This window comes from Cupressus sempervirens, chromosome 9 (assembly GCF_028749045.1).
Source record: "Cupressus sempervirens isolate cs-2001-9-10 chromosome 9, ASM2874904v1, whole genome shotgun sequence".
NCBI lineage: Eukaryota > Viridiplantae > Streptophyta > Pinopsida > Cupressales > Cupressaceae > Cupressus > Cupressus sempervirens.
This window is the reverse complement of record NC_143126.1, coordinates 515,990,356-516,011,361: the sequence shown is the minus strand read 5'-3', so window position 1 is coordinate 516,011,361 and position 21,006 is coordinate 515,990,356. Positions and strand designations below refer to the sequence as shown.

The window sequence follows — 21,006 nt, the reverse complement described above, 5'->3', positions numbered from 1 at the left end:
ATGTCAAATTGTTGGGATGAAGGAAAGCCTAAGAAGGACATTCTGTGATTCTGTGAATAGTGGGTGATTATACATCACCACTCTGCATAAGGCCCATGACATGAAGGGATTGATTATTGTGAAATGGTTCTAATTGCTATTTCGCTATTATGAAAATAACTCATAAAATATCAATGCAAATTGGTGAAGTAATTAAGTGGAGCAACGACAGCCAATTGAGCCTGAATTTTGAGGAGCTAGCAAAGTTGTGAATTTGCATGCATGAGTTAAATGAGACAAGATGCTTGGAGGTTGGCATTATAATGCCAAATTGTGTCTAAGTTCTTCATTCGATGTTGGAGAAGTGACAAAGGTGAGTTTTGTGACAAAGACATTTGAATTCTGCAACCACAAGAACTCCATTGCACTCTGAGCTAAAATTCAGTAGTTTTAAAATGCCTATGAAGGAGGAAGTAACTGAAAGCTTAGAGACCAAGCCTAGACTGACTGACCCTTATAGGAGGCCCATCCAAAAATCTCTATTAGATGCATTGTTTGGGTTTGAGTATTTCAGGGGAAAAACTATATTCACTGAAAAATTAGAAGGATGTAGGGATTCTGCAATTCCTATTTGTGGGAGGAATTTGTTTTTGTATTTTTGTAAGAACAAAGATGACAAGGTCCCTACCTCAAACTCTTGGACATTTGACTCAGCAAAGCTTGTGGTACCCAATGTTTTTGTTGATGTTGAATTAATTCAAGTGTTTAAAAATCATTATAATCATGAAACCAAAATTGTCAAGATGACCTATAGAAAAATCTTGTTGGTGGCACTAGGTTAACCATTGTCGATGAAGAAAAACTTTATGAAAGATGAAGTGGCAATATGCAAAAAAAGATTAGCGAATAACAAGGTTATGTCCATCAAAGAGAACCTTTTCTAGCTGAGGATTTCTAAGGTTTTCCGAAGGACATACTTTTCTTTGTGTCAAATATTAGGAGAAGATTACAAGTATAAGATGTTAATGTTTTGCCCATAAATTGTTGAGATTATGTGTGTTGCACACATTGCATGGTATTGTTTATATTCCATTATTTTATTTTATTATGTAATGTTGAACCTAGGAGCACGTAGATGGATGTCAACATGTAGAGATTCCCATGGAATATTCTTGATGAGTTGTAGTGATGATATTTGATGTAATTATTTAATATTGGGAAAAATAATTAAATGACCAATATTAAATGTGGGTCAATGGGGGTAAGGTAGCACATGGTTTATGTAATACCACTTTGTGGTTTTGTGGGAGCTTGCTACTATAAAAGCAACCACAAGGGTAGTTGTTGGTGCAAGATAGGAGATATAACTTAGCCAAGGTAGCATTTGTGGAGGTTGGAAGCATGGCATAGGATGTGTGGATTCATGCTTGTTCACATGGGTTGTTTTGTTGTACCTATGTCTTTGAAGGCTTTCATGGTTGAATTACAACGGTGTTTTGCTAAATAATACATGATGATGGATGCTTTTGGAAGTTGGGTTTTTTCCCCCTCAATGAGGGTTTCCTAGGATATATCTTACATCACATTTTTGTGGGTATGTTGTCTATTCTCTTGCATGTGGATTTTAAGTGTTTATTTATTTCAAATCTATTATAGATTATGCGAAAACGGTGATATTTTTGGTTGCAAGTTTCCTTAAAGAATTAAAGATAAACAAAATAAAAAACACTAATACACAAAAAAGACAACAATTTATCCCGGGAAAACTCTCAATCTTGAGGTGAAAAACCCAGCCACACCAAAAAATATATCTTTTATTAAATACTAGAGGACTAACTACAATACTTCTAACTCAATACAACCTTACAACCTTATTAGACAAAGCAATCATATATAACTTGAATTGAGAGACTTTGTATCATAACCAAAAGTCTCTTCATTTTCCAAATACGAGTCTCTTCATATTTCTAAATGCATGTCGCATGTCTCTTCATATAATAAAATGTCAGATATTTAGAGTGAGACACCTAGCACAACTTGGATGCCACGTTGTGTTCACTTGGTTATAAGAAAGATACAAATGAATATGACAAAAATATCATCATAAATCTCTTCTCTAGTGGTTGACATAATACAAAGGTATTATCTCAATTTCAACAGGAACAAAAATGAAGACATATGGCAATATCAACGGAAAAGATCTCTATTGTAGCTATAGTCTTCAACACTACCTTTTAGCAAGAGAGAAATTTTTAGTATGGCAAGCACACATAACTGCAACCAAAAATGTCAATGAAAAATTCTCATCACAAATTTTCTCAATAAAACATTGTTATCTTAGTATAACATTGTTCACCATAGCTACTTCTAGAGGTGAACCATAAAAGCATAAGATTAAAGCCATTGAGTCACACACATGACTTCCACCATGCCTACTTGTAGAGGGTCGATCCACCATATCTACTCGCAAAGGGTGGAATAAGGGCTTTCACCTCAGACTTCTCCCAGAAAAGAATGCATTTCCACCATGTTTACTTGCAAAGGGTGGATCCACCATACCCACTCGCATAGAGTGGAACAAAGACTTTCACCTCAGACTTCTCCCGAAGAAGAGTGCATCTCCACCATGCCTACTCACAAAGGGTGAATCCACCGTACCTACTTACAGAGGGTGGAATAAGGAATTTAACCTCAAACTTCTCTCACAGAGAAGAACTTGTTAACGAAATGTATAAGAATGGTTGAGATTCTGTCTCAACAAAGACTCCTTCTCAGTAAGGGCAGCATTCTCACTACTTCGATTATCACAATAAGAGTGATGATTTCAAGTTGACCAAATAAGAAGCTTTAGCATTCACACTGCCACACAAGCTTGCAAAGAATTAAGCATTCTCTCTCTATTACGCAAACTCCCTTTGAAGCTGAATAATCTCCCTTTGAATATCATTTTTCTTATTCAAGGAAACTAATCATAATAAAAACCTATATATGATCCTCCTTTTTAACGAAGATATGTATCATCAATTCAATCTTATGACTACAAGCAACGTTCTCAAGTTCATTTCTACAGTCTGCATGACTTTGGGTATAATCTATCATCATGCCATTACTTCTTGATCTGTCCTGCAACCAAGAGAGATTAATAATAATTCATAAAATCAACCTACCATGAAGAGAAATATAGAGATCAATGCTAAAAGTATACACTATTTCCGCTGATGTAACGAAAAATTCATCATCAATTTTCAAAGATATAATCATAGAATACTTATCTTTGTTGTTGTCTAATCTCAACATGCACACAAATATGGATTAATACACAATGATCTCTTTCATCCTGGGAAAAACCCTCCTCACCAAGGGAAACAACCCAACCCACCAAAATGCCTATCCTTTGTTTGAGATTGTCAAAAACAATTACCTAACTCTGCATCATTTAATATCTTCCACACAAACTGATTGAACAGAGATCAAAATAAAGTCGTAATCCACATATATATAGCCTTTAAATATATTCGATTGCTCATGCACATGCTACAGAATTGGACAAGATATTGTCATTAATGCACAATGACTAGAGAGAGAAAATCATTATAACATCCAGTTTCCTAGGTCTAAATTAACATCTAACATACTCAAAAAATACAGTTATTACTTCGTTTCATAGGAAGACAGTTATATCACTCATGTTCATGTGAATAAGATTTATTGTTAAAATCAATTAGACAAAATTTCTTAACTATAAACTTGAAATACCATCAAATGAAATTACTACAAAAACTGAAAACCACATACCTTGGAAAACTGAGATCGAAATCAAACTAGAGATGCTTCTGCAACCACCCAGGTTAGTCCACAAATACACTATAACAATTTCACATGATGACTATCATCTAAAAACCACTATCTCAAAATCAAATGATGATCACAATTAAATACCACTATATTTAAAATTAGGGCATCACATACCACTATAACAATTAGGGCATCGTTTACCATCAGTTCATTTAGGGCTTTTGATACCACTGATTCAAATAGGGCTTCCCCACAGATTCAATTAGGGCTTCTGCTGCCACTAATTCAGATAGGGTTTCCGCTACCACGGATTCAATTAGGGTTTCTGATACCACTGGTTCAAATAGGGCTTCAGCTACCACAGATTCAATTAGGGCTTCTAATACCACTGATTCAAATAGGGCTTCAGCTACCACGGATTCAATTAGGGCTTCTGATATCGTTGTATCAGTTAGGGTTCCTGCTATCACTCAATCAATTAAGGCTTCAGATTCCTTTCCTTCCGATTACTTAACTGTGACAGTATCTCAAGATTAGAAATATACTTATATTCGATATTCATATAAATGTAAAACAATCCATGAATCTATCTCTTATATCTAGATGTAAAATAACAGTAACAATGAAATAACTCAATTGAATCTTACCTCCTCATAAATAAAAGTGATAATACCTGTTTCAAATAACAGTAACAATGAAATAACTCAATTGAATCTTACCTCCTCATAAATAAAAGTGATAATACCTGTTTCCATTAAACAATTGACTGCTGCTTATCTCTATCTGGCTCACAACTGACATCTTTGGGAGAGGTGAAACATTGTCAGGGGCTTAACCACCCAACCTTGGACCAAATCTTATCCCCTCACGATCTCTAACGAAAAAGGCCCTCCCTACCTGGAACAAACAGGGATCGTCTTGCCATCCACTAGGCATCCTGCTATTTAACTCACCATACGACTTGGCAGCAGGAGATCACAACAACAGGAATATGCGTGAGTTATTAATTAATTCATAAAAATGATACGTTGTTATGTCATATCTGATACTGATTCATATTATTACAGATTCCTCTCTTTCACCTCATCACCCTCTTTCTTGACTACACAGCCGGGTGAATCCCAGGTGTTAGGAATTCTCAGAACAACCGGTTCTATCAATTATACATGCATCCAGCATTTCACAGACTGTGATTACTTAGTTATGTTCTTTAAAGATTTCAAAATTGAATGTTTAATTAATTAATTTAATCATAACTGATTTCTCTTCCACGTTCTTGCAGATTAACTCCACCTCTTCACCATTTCTTGGTTTCACTGCTAGTGAATTCCTCGGTGTTAAAAGTATTCTAAATTTGTTCGAAAAATTGTGATAGCGTGTGCATTGATGATGATTCACTTAAACAATCAAGTTTTTAAACACTACTATTTGAATTCATAAATGATGCATTCTCAAGGACAATCGAAGATTGATCTCTTATGTACTTCAAGAAACCAACAATTAGAGTATATATAGTTCTCAACTATTATGCCTAGCTAGCTAAGGATGAATATCCAATCAGAAAAGAAAAGAGTTGGAACATATTTGATTCATTCTCTGACCTATCATTATGTACTGACTGAAAATAGATATTATACTCAGTGAAAAACAAATCAAGATTAACAATACTTTACCTAGTATTGGAAAATCATCTACATAGCATGACATTAATAAGAACTGATGCACTCATATATAAAAGACATGGAACGATAAAATTAGCATTCTACTGTCATGAACTATCATTAAGGTAAACGTATAAAGCAGAGCACTAACTTTTGGTACAACAATGAGAAATGAGAGTAAAGAAAAATTAAACAAGTATCAGATTGGACTCAGCAAGTATCACGTGAATTGTTTGTGCAGACTCTCTACACCTCCTCACCATTTCAAGCTACCATGCCAGTGATTCCCAGGTGCTCACGAGTTTATATCCACTATATTGCTTAACACCTCTTCACCTAAATTGGCATCATTGCCTAAGAATTTCCTCGGTGCTAGATTCATGATAATATTTTCATTTTTGCATTGTATGAATGAATGTATTACATTCTGAGCTGAATTAGTTGTTCACAGTTATCATTGCATTTCCATATCTTATATACATGATTGATACACTATTATGAATAAAGAAACATCTATGATATAAAGATAGTTTCCAAGAACAAGAAATCTATTACTATCCACCACGCTTTAGTCTGTATTTATATTGGTTTCAGTATTTGAATATTATACAAACAAATACACAACTGGTATGGAAAATAAAATATAAATTCCTTTAAGGTTCGATTGATTTCATATGACAATCAAGGCTCACACCTGGCATAGCAATATGATAGGAATCAAGACATGGTACGATGGTTCCACTATTCGGTTCTTATGGTAATCAGGAATTCACACAGACATAGTAAGTGGAAGAGAATTAAAAACAAATTCAGTAAAGCCTTATGTGACACTCTATCTACTCTAGAACCCTTGTGGCAGCAAGAAAGATTTCGTTCCCTGCTTAGAGTCGCGGTTATGAAGACGTGGAGACAATATGGGTTGCGGAGAGCAGAGAATAAAATCTGAAAAGCATACTCAGTTCCTCCTTCAACAAAGAGGGCCGATAGCCACCGAAAATCAAAGAGGAAAAAGATGGATAGCTGATACAATCATAAGACTCTAATATAAAAGAATAACTTGGCTCATCGGCTTCCAACAATTACAAGAAGACTTTTTGGCTCCTCGATAAATTTAAATTCCAAAGCATTAAATTGATTAAAACAAAAAGAAGGAAAGATAAATAAAAGGTTGGAAAATAAAGTTGAAAGATTATACAATTCAAATCGTCAAATATTAAATCAATTTTCATGCCAAGTGTTAATCAGTTAAAAGTAAGAAATTATAGTTTGAATATTATAATTCCAAGCATTATTATATTTTGAACATTATTATAATCACTTATTTAAATTATTAAATTATAATGATGCCAAATCAATTTTATATTATATGCACATATATAAATAATTATTAAAAAAATATGAGGAAAGATAATTTAAAATCCTTTAAGATACACTCTATTTTTTTAACTCAATTATATTAATTAAATTATTTATTAAATAACTCATGCGGGTCCCGCAGATGTATTTTGTTCCAAGTCGCTAGGTCCTCTACCCATCTGCTCAGTGATGGTGATGCTCCTGCCTAATTCTTTTCTGACAATGCTTCCACCCCACTGACATGCTCCTACAAGGAAATTCTCCACCGTTAAATTATATTATCATAATAAATTATTTAAATAATCACAATGGTTAACCATCTTCTTAATTCCATGAATTCGTGATTAACGATCAACTAACATGTCATCTTCACTTGAAATCATAATGACTAACTATCTTACCATTTTGCCAGAATATAACAAATTAAACTGCCAACTGACTTCATGTGAACCTCAACGGTTGTATTTCAAATTAGGTCAAAAATTGGGATGTAACAACCATAATACAGTATACATGATATATAAGTTGAAGAATACGATCAACCTCTACTCGCAAGCTCTCTACTTCTCCGTACAAACAAAACTAAATACCAACAAAAACTTTCAATAATAATCTCTCAGTTAAAACAGCCCAGTATCATCAAAATGGCAATGACTTTTTGAAGGACAAGAGAAAGACAATTGAGGAATGTGAATCGAAGGGACATCATTGACTATCTGAAAGTCAACAATGATAAAATAAAAAAATACATAATAATAATACAAGTTGTGATATATGAAATATAAACGGCTTTTCCAAACAAAAACTATTTGCATACACAGTTGAACCATGAATTGATGTGCCCAGTCATTATCAAATAATACATGTGGCAAATCTGAGTCAGTACAAGGCTGAGAGAATTGGAGAAGATACAACTACAATATAATAAAAATATGCCAAGACAGTAGGATATGAGCAGAGACAAATATATAAAAATCACAACATACAATCTACTATTTGAAGAATATAAAGAGGTTGCTATAACAAGAGAACTCAATCAACATAAGAAGAAATATGATATCTATGAGTTGTGTGTGAACAAAGACCAATGAGCTTAAGGTGTACAACCAGAACTTGCAACAGTAAAAAGTGCAGGAGTATCAAGAATGAAGATCTTGATCGAAGCTACAAATTCAACACACAGAGATTGCCTACAAAATACTCAATGTAATTTGCAATACGTACATGAGCTAAAGAACAAGAGAAACTCCCTTGTTTGTTGTAACTAACTTGGCTCTAATACTAAGTTAATGTTTGCCCAGAAATAAAGATAAACAACAATAAACAAAATAAAGAACACTAAGACATTGAAAGACACAACAATTTATCTTGGGAAAACCCTCCAACTTGAAAGGAAAACCCAACCACGCCAAAAAATCTCTCTTTTATTAAATAATAGAGAACTAAGTACAATGCTTCTAACTCAATACAACCTCATCACACAAAGCAATCATATATATCTTGATTTGGGAGACTCTTCATATCATAATCGAAAGTTTCTTCATTTTCCAAATGCAAGTCCCTTCATTATTCCAAATGCATGTCGCAAGTGTCTTCGTATAATAAAATGTCAGATATTTAGATTGAGACACCTAGCACACCTCGGATGCCACGTTGTGCTCACTTGGTTATAAGAAATATACAAATGAATATGATGGAATATCATCATAAATCTCTTCTCTAGCTGCTAATGCAATACAGAGGCATTATCTCAATTTCAACAGAAGCCAAAATGAAGACATATGGAAATATCAAAGGTAAAGATCTCTATCGCAGCTATAATCTTCAACATCAGATGCCAATGGCTTTGATATTTATGGAACGAGAATTCAGAACTCTAAGGTGAACTTAGAATTTGACATTGACTCTGAATTGGAGAGACTGATTCACAATCAGTTAGTGGCATGGCAACAAAAGAAGGAATGCAATTACCATCAGTGTTCATTGTTGTGTTATCTAATTTTATTTCAAAATAAAACAAGTTTCAGCCAAGTGATGAAATTAGGGCCCGTTTGGCTGCTGGCATTAGCAAATGTTGCTTTTGTCTTGTATCCGGAATTTGTCAAATGTTGGATTTGATAATTCGGAATTGGATTTTGTTGAACGGGAAAAATGAAAATGAAAATTTGACTTAATTCTAATTCCAATTCCAATTCCACCTCTTGAGGTGGAATTAACAAATCCTCATTCCGGACCAAAATGGGAATTCGAAACTCATATTCCAATTCAGGTTTGATGCATCCAAACTAAGAACTAATAAATTTTAGAATTTGTTCCTACCGGTTCCGGTTCAATTCTCAAAAACAAGCGGCCCCTTACGGATGGAAGAAGATAATGGAAACAGACTCCCAGTTCAACGGTGGTACTATGTGTGGGATAAGAATTGCAAAGGTAGCAGTCACAAGATTTTCAGAGATTCTTTTATTATTGCAATTTTTAAGACCTTGGACCATTCATTTGAGAGGATTTTGCTGACAGTGAGAAGAGTAATGAGGCCACTTGCCTTCAACCCAGAGAAGGGGCATACTCAGAATTTTACTCATTGGTTCTACCTAAGAAAACATACCATTATTAGGGTATATGGATTTCTCCAAACACCCCATCTGCTACTAATTTTTGTACCAGAAATATTGGCATTTTTAGAATTTGTATGGCAGATGTTATGGTTGGAAAAGCTTACATTCTAAAGCCCTAGAAAAACTATAGAGGTATTTGAAGGATAATTACCATTTGGCGTCTAGAGTAGAAAGGAAATGTGACTCAAAGGATCATATTCATTCTGTTATCAAAATAATGCACATCAAATTCTAATCTAAGAAGATATGGTCAGGAATTGCCTGACAGCTGTGGAGATTGTACAAAGAGGAAAGAAATGGAATATCTTGATGAAGTTGGAAGAGGATAGGAAGAAGAAAGGGCTTCCAAGGTTTTTTGAGGAAGAAGAGAATGGAGCTATGTTTAAATAGTTTTTTTTTTTAATTATGCAAAATCAATTGAAAATGCACCAGAAAAAGTTTAATCTCCACCTATGAAACCCCATGGATTCATTACCCATGATGTACCAGAGTCAAAGTCTACACCCAGCCCTGCTCCACAGATAAGGCAGGAAAGGGAAGATCCAGTGCCTTTAGTACCTTATGATGACACAGAGGGAGAAGGGGATACTAATGAGGTGGTCAATGCATTGAAGGCATTGAAAGACGATGGAGCGAATAAACCTGAGTTGTCTCAAACAGTGTATCAAGAGGATATCCATGGCTATGAAGCCCAAATCTTTGAGGACACTCGACCTATAAAGCAAACTGATGAAAGGGAAGCCATTTCTTTAAGATTTGTAGAGGATGATAACTTCAATAACACTCAAGGGTTTAAAGATTTCTGGTTAAAAATGTCGATGAAAGAATTCGAGGAAAGGAAGCAAAAGAATCTCATGGATACTGATGAATCAAAACATGAGGAGATTATAAATCAAACTTTCAAGAAAATGAAATTTTCTGAAGTGAACATTACCCCTGCTAAAGCAAGAGAAATTGTACAGGGAAGTGATATGTTGATTGTTGTGGGGCTAACTTTGAAATAAGTATTTTTATTAGATCAGGTGAGGCAACACAAAGACCCCATGATGGTGGCATGATTTAACTCTAACAAGGGAGTAAGTGGAACTAGGTATAGTTCTAAAACTAAATTACTTGCAGCATGGGTCACTTTTAAAAGCACCAACAAACCAAAATTGTTGGATATGGTGAAAGAGACAAGTGGAACTGCCATATTACGGACAATGAAGGATACCTCCCCAATGGAGGCAACCACAACAACCCTACACCATGCTATTTTTACCAAAGAGAGGGTTGAATGTATGGAACAGCAAGTGACTGATCTGGAAAGAAAAGAAATTGTATTAAATACAGAAATAAATAAGTTGTATATTGAGAATGCTTCCTTGAACAAAAAGTTATAAGAACCCTATGGAGATCAGAGTAAGGCTATTGTTTTGCATAAGGATGCTCCACCAGAGCCAACTGACAGCACCAAAGCTCCCGAGGAAAGGAGTGAAGAAAAAGGCAAGTATGAAAAGGAAATTAGAGAACTGAAAGCCAATAATGAGGCTTTCTTGCAGTAGAACAAATATTGTGCCACAGAATTGAAATTGTTATAGGCAGGTGTGAAGAAGTATATAAAGGATATTAAACATTATTGAGAATTCCCAGTGTTAATTCTATAACTTCGAAATCATCCTGGTCTGATGATACAGATCATTCGGATTTGAACATGCTTAATCTTCAGTCAAACATTGACGTCTCACTTAGAAAAATTGTTTAAGTTAAATCTTGAACAGATTTAGTTGGTTAAACCCTAACTAAGTATTTTCCTAAGCTAGGTGCCGATTTTGAGAAGACATGCAAGGGCCGACCTAGATAGGTTCATGTCCCAGATAGGTTCATGTCCCTTGAAGGGACATGCCCTTTAGTCACCCTATAAATATAAGACAAGTGTGAGGATAGAGAACACACAAAAATTAATAAGTCTGCTTCTCTATAACACTTCCTTATGCGAGTTGCTTGAACATACAGAAATTCAGAATATAATAATACTTATTATTATACTTCCTATATAGATCGATATATTAAGATTCATCTTCAGCATTACTACAAGAAGTAACTCGGTCTGATTTTCACAGAATTTGCAGAAACTTTACACCCAGCACATTTCAAGAAGATAGGCCCCAACTTGAAAAGTTAATAAAGAGGTGGCGACCCACTTATATTGCCATTTCTACTATGTGCAAAGTAACTCAAAGGGACCCTGAGGTCCCTCCAAAAATAAGAGAAACAAAGAAGATAATAAGTATGGTCATTGAAGAACTCAGATATGTATCTCGCAAAGAACAAAGGGTCAAAAAAAATATTTCTTTTTTTCATACTTTCAAGCACTGGACAATCCCAAAAATAATTGATAAGGATGATTAAATGAGAGGATTTGATGGTTGGAAGCTTGACTACCACCAAGTGGTGACGAAAATCATGGCAGACATGAAAGAAAAAAGGTTGAAAATGTTCAGAGTTTTAATGTTTCAGGATAGAATCATAGCATTGGATATTGGATTTACAAAGTTTGTTGCAGAAGTAAGAACAATGACTGATAAAAGGTGGATAGATCGTTTGATAAATATGCCTACTATCTAGAGTTTCAAGTGGTCAAGGAATGTAGAAGTTGTTCATTGAGAAGAGGAATACTCAGGTATTCCGAAGAGCAAATCATTGAACGAGGAGTGGGCTCAAGGAAATAGAATGTTAACAGGTTCGATGTGTCCCAATTTCTGATTTGAAAATCATATTCAAAAGTTGTTATCTTGTTATGTCTTAACAAACTTTTAATAGTTTTTTAAGTACTAATGTTTAAAAGAATATTAGTTATGAAGAGTTATGATGTAAAATGGTCTGAATGTTGTCGCTTCTTCAATTTTTTTATATAAAGGAGAAACCAAGACCGGTAGAAAAAATGATAAGTGGGCAGATAAAAACATATATAGAAGATAAATACAGTGGAAGGCTCAATAAAAAATTTGTACTTTTTCTCAGCGGTTTAAATAAATATAAAGGAATCAAGCATTTCTGTTTTCAGCTACTTGTTTGGGGTAATTGATGAAAGTACTGTGAAGTTGTCTCCATTTCATCTTTATTCAATTTGTTTAAATTAGGATATCAAGGATATTTTTTATTTATCAAAACAGCCTTTTCTTTTGTGTGTGATTTGACTAATCTGGTTTTGTAAGGCAGAATTCAAATCAACTCTACTAATTCACAGCAATTAAAAGAAGGTAAATGGATTAGTAAGAAAAACTAAATAGTATTACTTTTATGCATGTCTGTACAAGGCATAAACAATATCATATGTTGAGTAGTTAGAGTCACAAACAGGAAGTTGAATATTTTTGACTCTGTAGCCCTGGGAGAAGGTACTAATTTTTTAACAAAAAATATAGGAATTACAGAAGTAGAAAGGTAGGAGTACAGATAGTGATAGAGAAACAAGGAGTAGAAAGTATGAAAAATAGAAGGGAAGAATAAGTAATTAATTAGCAGTTAGATCAATCTATTCCAGAAGTTTATGCCATTTTGAGATAGAGAAAGTAGAGATTAAACATCAACAACTTGAAGAGTTAATCTGCTTAAGTCACGAGAGGTACACCCACCTAAGCATAGCAAGGCCTAAAGTGCAGGGGAATCTAATCACACTTGGTTAATCCCGTTCGCTGGCCAAATCAGCTGTAAAGTTTGATCTTAGAAGTTGGCAAAATCTTAGAGCTTTACAATTTGTTCATTTGGGAACCAACAGATTGGCAACTCTATTGGGGACACAGTTGATAAATCTACTTGCAAAGGAGTCAATGTATTAGAAGAATTTAGAAACCTATGTCTGAAGAATTGTTACAAATTGAACTAATGATTCTACTGTTGGAGAGAACCCAGATGAAGAAAAGAATTCATTCCTTCTGAAAAGACTTGAAAAGAGGTGGCAACTCTGTCAAGTAAGAAATCAATGAACAAAACAAGAAGACATTGTATCAATTCCAGATATCCAAGATGAAACATTATTATATCTTCATTCAGTAATGCATGACACGCAACAGCAATATCAGATATCTCCACAGAGAAAAATATAGGAGCCACTAAACTTAAGTGGCATTCCAAATTATCCCACCCATGTTCCTCTCGAACTAGGAGAATATCTACCAAAGTTCCATTGAAGGGAGTATGAATCAGCATCCAGGCATGTGCAGATGGTTTTTGAGTTCATTATTGAATTTCAAGTTTATGAAGAGGATGTGGTTATGGAGATTTTTGTGAGGTCTTTAAAAGATCATGTCAGGGAGTGGTTTGACAGTCTGCCCTCACAATCTATTTTACCGTGGGAGTATTTCAAGATGCTTTTCCTAAATCAGTTTGATAAAGAAAACAGTAAGCATTTACATGCAGAAGAAAGAAATCAGAATTACATCATGATTTCTGAATTTTGCACATCTCCCTTGGATGCATTTTTCAGTATGAGAAGATATGAAGGTGAATCTGTGTTCATTTTGTTTAAAAGAATGTTGGATGTCTATATACAAATACCTTCAAATATCAGGCCTTATGAATCTGTATGTACTGATTTGTTCATGAAAATGTATGAGGCCTATTCTGTCTATTGGCATGATTCTTTGAAGCGGATTAATCTCATTCAGGTAGTGGAGGTAATTGCTGTCATAGAAAGGACCAGAATGGGGCATGCCAACAATACTAAGGTCCAATATGAGAATACAATGCATTTTGTGAGCAATACACATGCAGATAAGAGTTGCAATTATGGTGTTTCAGATGCGAATGAAGATATGTATGTAGAAGAACCAATCATCCCTTCAGAAGGCTATGACGCTGGAGATATCGTTGAAGATACAATCCATGAAGAAAGCTCAAACTATGAACAGGCTTCAAGATGTGCTGATCCAACAGTATATGTTGATCCATTGTTTGGCATAAAGAAAAGGAAGGAGATGATCCATTTTATCTAATCAAAAGGATCATGAATGCATATGCAGAAATTCTGGAGTGTTTCAAACCTCAGCAGATGGAATATGTCAATTTCTTTATTGAATTGTATGACCCAGCTTTGAAATTTCTTCCTGAAGGGTCAAAACCAAAAGACTTCTTTAAAATCCCTTATTGGCTATACAAAACTGAAATTGAAAAGAGACATATGGAAGAAGATGAGGAGTTACAAGACATTCTGATCATACAATTCAAGACAATCAAACAATCAGATTTCAGAATTATTGCCATTAGCTATAATGGTTGAGAAATCCATAAAAGATATTTCAAAGCATATCGAAATTATGGAATATTCAAGTAGGGGTCAGTTTGGATCGGAAATGATTAATGAGTATACTTGCTGTCCAAAGAATGCAGGTGATATTCATGATTAGGGACCAGAGAGAAGTTATGAATCTAAAGAAAGCATTGTAAGCCTTGATGATCAGGAAAAGGCATCAATCAGCAGCCGCAGATAGTGAGAAGGAAGAATGTACCAAACACAAGAAAAATGAGGAAGCAATATCACTCATTGGTGAACAAATTTCAGATTTGTCAACCATAAAAAGTCAGAAGTATGGCTATGAAAGCAATTCAAATTTCCTAAAACCTAATCATATTAATTTTGACAAAAAATATGAGCGAAATGATGAAAGAATACAAGACAAGGATATGTCCCACAGCGGTTTTACATATGAAAATGATAAATCATATGTTGTGATCGGCAAACAGAGGAAGTTAGTACATCTATCCAATTTCTTTTGAATATATGATATGATAAAAGAGTGGAGGAAAATCAGACTGCATATTGTCAAGATGTGTGAAAATTGTTTTCATGTATTTTCAAATTCCTCATATAATGAGGACAAAATGTTTTCAGGTCAAGGATGTGGGTAATCAGTATGTGGTTCTAAGAATCATATTGATCAAACCAGTACATCCGATTTATCATGCTTCAAAGACTCCGATTTTTATTGTGGTGGTAAGAGAGACGAGTGAAATAATAATGGGTTGTATAAAGAGGTACCTTCATTTAATAATGAACAAATTTCAGACCTGCCGACCCATGAATATCAATAGTTTCCCTCCCACACGTGTGTGTGGGTTGGGTGGGGGGAGTCCATTGCCTGCTAGATTAATGGAAGAGGGTATATATATTGCGGTGAATGCAGAGGGCCTCTAAGAAATGTAGAAGGGAATGATGCTGAAAGTTCTCATATAAAAGCAGGGTATTGTTTTAAAGTTGAATCAAAGTACATGAAGAAATCAGAATGGGATGTATTGTTACATACATTAAATGGTGATAACTCGGGTATGCCACATACATGAGGTACTCATGTAAGTAATGGTGCTGACTATGACCATTTTCCTTTAGGAATTGGTCATACTTTCAAAATAAAAAACAATAAGAACATATGCCCAACAATGAAGAAACAGAACAGAAGGCTATAGTGGGCTAAATATTTTTAATATTTCATATTCAAGGGTGAGATTGCTTGATTTGCAGAATAAGATCAATGATGATAAATCCATTGGTAAAAATTTGCAGCCTTATATTAATCTTTTCAAGAATATGATTGATATAGGGACTGGATCAGAATTTGTGTCAAGGCCAGAGATGTGTGTTTTAATGAATGTAGATTGAATGGGGTGCTACAATAATCTGAAAATGCATTTTGTAAAGGAGTAGTAATAACCTTGTAGATTGATCTATTTCAGAGGTTCATGCCAATCCAAAGTAGAGATTAGAGACAAGTGGCAAGAAGTTATAATCTGGTTATTCATAAAGGTGCACCCACCCTGGTCAAGCAGGGCCAGAAGTGCAAGGGAATTAGATCACTTTGATTATCCCCATTCATTGGCCAAAGTCAATTGTTGAACTAAAGCATAGACGTTGGCAAAAGTGGTGATCTTGGGAACCAACAGGACATTCCCTTTAGATGTCATTGCCTTTATTTTCTTGTGGTATATTGGTGAGAAGTAGCGGTTTTATTGTCCTCTCTTGTTCCTAAAAATTAATTGCATCTATGCATGCCCACATGAAGGGGTTACTTTGGTTTTCTTGTAGAAACGCTTGCTTGGGCAAGATAGTTGAAACAATGGAAATTGGGGTTTAAGATGGTGGCTCTTGGATCTTTGGTAATGACTTCTGGAGGACTAATGGGGGAGGACCTTCCATTTTGACGGCATTTCCTTTATTTCTTGTGGTGTATTGGTGGTAGGTGAGGGTTTTATTGTCCCCTCTTTGTGTTTAAACTTTAAAATTACTTGCATTTATGCATACCCACTTTAAAGGGTTGCTTTGGTTTTCTTATAGAAAAGCTAGTTTGGGGGAGATTGTTGAATCATTGGATATTGATTCAACAATTTTCATTTTTTTGCATTTTGGAGAATTGTGTTTTATGTCGAGACTAGCTAAATTTTCCTATATCTTGTATGTGATTGAAAATCAATGTTTTCCTTGCCCCTTCAAAGTGGTATGTTTGAATTTTTTTAATTTGACGTTTGAGATTTTGACGAAAAGTGCACTGGAAACCCCCCAAACTAGATAAGTTTGTATAGTCATTGTTTGATTAGTGATTGTGGTTAATGCAATGAATGTTGGGATATGGTTGGTTATGGAACAAGATGGGAAAGACAATGTTTATATGTATGTCTTGTTTTTAACCTTGTTATTCATGCTACGTGATCTGTGCTTTGTATATGAAGTTGGAGTTGAGGAATCCTATGCTGTTATGAAGTAGACTCTCACACTCATTGACTTGTAATGTTGATAAAGGATGAGGCAAGGAGAGGTTAGAAGTAAAACAAGATACAATGACTCATTCTAAATTTTGTTTTTGATGCCATCATCCACAAATTTGGTAACCTATATCACTTGACAATATTTTTCTATTCAAAAATGTTGTTTCTTTCAATTTAGATTGCTTTTATACTTGTGATTGATGTTGCATATGTGATCAAAGTAGCTTCCATTGCTTCATTTATCAGGTCTTTCAAGTTTGTTTATTGAAGAGTACATGATAAAATCTTTAAATCCTTTAAATCTCTAAATTTCGTGAATTTTTCAATTTGATAAGTCTTTGCCAAATATTGGCCGAGTTTTGCTCGGTGTGAGCTGAGTCCAAGTTGTGGAGCTCTAATTTATACACAGACAATGAAAACTGATTATAAAAGTCAACGTGCCAATAGTTTGGCAAAGAATCCTACATTCATGCTTCCACAAAACCTATTGATTTTCAATGTGACTTTGTTAGAGATGTGATGGATGATGAGCAGGTGTTAATTCAAAAGGTTGGCATTTTAGCAAGTGTTGCAGCTTCTTTTACTATGATGGTGAACAAAAATAGATTTGATCGGTACATTTTAGCCTCTAGCTTTTAAATTCATGCTTATTTCAGATTTGACCTCTTTTGCAATGTATGCAACAAGTGGGAAATTGTCAGGAAGGTGGCGTACAGCTTGCACAACAATGGTGTCCATTCATGTGATCCACCAGAGATGGGTACATTATGGTTGGTTAGGCAATTCCAGAATTTATAAAAAAATGACCGTCATTGGGAATAGGACACCTAAATTGAATGGAATAAGTTTGTGGGAAACTTGGTATGTTGTATGACACATTTGAGGTACATTTTGATTTGGGATTGCAAAAGGGCAAAAACACTTGCATATATGGAATTGAGCACCACAATTCTCATGGGACAAATGGATCAAGTGGAGTTTACAAGTATCTGCTAATTTTAGTCAACATAAGCTGTGTAAGGCATCATGTAAGTTGTGTCATGAATGGGGAGCTACATCGTCATAGTGGTTGTTGGGACCTGTGCCTCCTCATGGGAATTACACAACCTCATATGGGCACCCTTGATGATGTGGTGTATGTTTATCAATGATCATCCATGGTTTTAGATGTTGTTGTTGGTTTCTTGTACCTTAATTGGCCATTTAATGATGATATGGGATGGGGTTTTCTAGGCATATTTCAGTGTTGCTGATCATATCATTGTACTTGTAAGCATATTTTAATGTTAATAATCATTATAGTCAGATAATAGATTCAGCGGCTGAGTGTTTATCTCCATGAGAGTTTTCCCAAGGAAAACATTGAATTATGGTGTTGTTATTTTCTATTTGTTGATCTTGCCATTTCGTATTATTGTCATTAATCAGTTTTATGTATGTCCTATTGCTGCTCTATATCCCTCTAAATCAAATATTGAAATCACATGTAATGCTCTTTTATTGAAGATATATTACCAAATTTTCAACAACTATGACTGAGCCTTGGTATAAATTTACCGGATCATCCTTCATTCTTATGGCAGTTAGTCTACCTTTTATAAGTACCTGGCATACAGGATAATAGCTAGGCATTCCCTCTGAGTATTGTGTTGTCAAAGTAATTTTGGAGAGATACCCATGGGCTTTACTACAGACTGGAAAGCCCATTAGCACTCCAGTGAAGTACATGGTAAAGTATGTCAAACATGTACCCATCGAGTATGTTATTAGTTTTGATTCTTGAACATAAGTGTAGACAACCGTACACTATCGGTTGATAGAAGCTTGGAATAGATCTAAACCAATTCCAACCTTGTGCCATATTATTGGAGCTTTTATTATTACTTATAGTTCTGAAAATTTCCTGGCAGCAATATTGTACAGGAGGGTGTACGTGCACTGTAAGATTTCTGAGTTACATCTGCAACTTGTATGTCTCGAAATTCGCCCACCTTAAGTGGGCATCATTTTGCTATAACTAGACAATGTTTGGAATTAAAATTAGAATAGGCACTAGGTGGATATCGACAATTTTTCTGCTACTAAACTCCGTTCCTCATGAACCGATGCACTACCTTGACAGAATATATGATCCTTAATGGACGATGACCGATCATGCGACATAATCATTCCTGTTGGGGAAAAACAATGGTATATGGATTAAAAGACAAATATTAGCATAGAATCGAATAGAATAGAACAAAAATTATGTCTACGAGTCTCAAGGACAGCAGATCATGTTTGCTTTTTGAAGTGCTGATTTTCAACTATTCAATTTGCTGATTAACTCTCTCATTCTCTCAACCATGTCCTCACTGAATAGATTTTGAAATGAAGCTGCTGCTAAATTGCTTGTGTACTTGACCTAAATATCATCGTGAGCTTTACATTCCAAAGTTAACTGATTTAAGTACTTAAATGATTAGTAAGTAGAAGATATCAAAATTTGACACGAAAACTACACAGTTGAATCCTGATGATATCATTATTTGACTTGCTTTTGAAAATATCTCCTACTTATCAATTGATGAGATTGAGGAGCTCTGTAATGAATGGTTCATATGGCACAATACTTGCCAAAGGTTTTGCAAATGAAGTAGCAAGTGGACTTAATCTTGAAGGAAACTCCATGGTTAAGCAAGCTTCAGTTGGAGTTGGAGTTGTAATAATATGAGTGACCTCCCAAGAAGGTCCAATGCTGCTTCATTCATTCTCATGAGAGAGAGATTTTTGTGAACCCCTACTCACGAAACACAGGTCAATGAATTTGACTTGAAATCAATACAATTGAATCCTAATAGTAATATCATTACTTATATGATTATTTCCCTTAACTGGGATAACTTACATTTTTGTTATTGAAATTGGTATCTCGCCAGTGGAACCAAAGTTATTAAAATTAGGGACTAACCTATTCTCAAACTTTGATGCAACTAAGATTGTTATCTTGTAAAACAAAAACTAAACGCTAATATTAATTAAAACTCATTTCATTACAGAAGAAATACACAATGTTGTAGATTGCAATGTTTTACCTGCAAGAGACTATAGCAGGAAGAACTCTATCTTTTAAGAGCTTTTCCAAATCCCCTGCAGAATCAAAACCATTAAGGCAATCCAATCTGAGTTCGACACAGTCTGCACCAGTTTCTTTCGCAAGTTGCATTTGTTTGAGCATCTGATCTACCGTCTCACCCATCAGAGTAGTGCACACAAGAACCCCATTCTCTGCCATTGCTACAAACTCAAACAAGCTGCACCAATTACCTGTTCTTCACCGCGGATCCCAAACAAGATAACAAGAATGTGGGTAGATCTCACAGGATTTTCCGTGATGCCAGGCACTGGACCCCATGTGGGACTTGGTAAGAGTGGACAAATTTCTCTCAGTACATTGTACGAGACGATGTACATGCACCCCGAACACTATGGAACGCATTCCAAACTCTCTGGATTGAATCTGCACCTTTGGCGTTCTCACGATAGGCAGGTGAGATTTGAATGGTAAATGTTCAGTGTGTTGTCGGGGTGGCGTCCCTATCCTCATACCCATTTTTGAATATTAGGTGGCCAAGGGGTCAACTCAACTCACATCTAACGCTTTGCACTTTGGCAGGCAAAGTGTTCATATCGCCAATCTACTATCTAGTCAGCTGGATGAGCACGCCACATCCTCCAAGTTACCTAACACGGCAAGTGACTGAAAAGCATTGAAGTTCAGGGGTAGACCGGAGGAGTTCAATAATCTATATCGTTATGTGTTGTAGTCAAAAGCTGATCGTGTGGTATTTGCCACTAAAAAAGTTTATAAAAAATTTAAAACT

General features: G+C 35.1%; 1 protein-coding gene across 1 annotated transcript in view; it reads right to left on the bottom strand.

Annotated features, from left to right (window-relative positions):
* Positions 1–20,695, bottom strand: part of LOC149539621 (bifunctional 3-dehydroquinate dehydratase/shikimate dehydrogenase, chloroplastic-like) — a 54,532-nt gene extending 33,837 nt beyond the window's left edge. The window contains exon 1 of the mRNA XM_089800850.1: positions 20,218–20,695. Coding sequence (XP_089656976.1) covers positions 20,218–20,417 — 200 coding nt within the window. The 5' untranslated portion in view covers positions 20,418–20,695. The remainder of the gene's footprint in view (positions 1–20,217) is intronic.
* Positions 20,696–21,006: the final 311 nt, after the last annotated feature.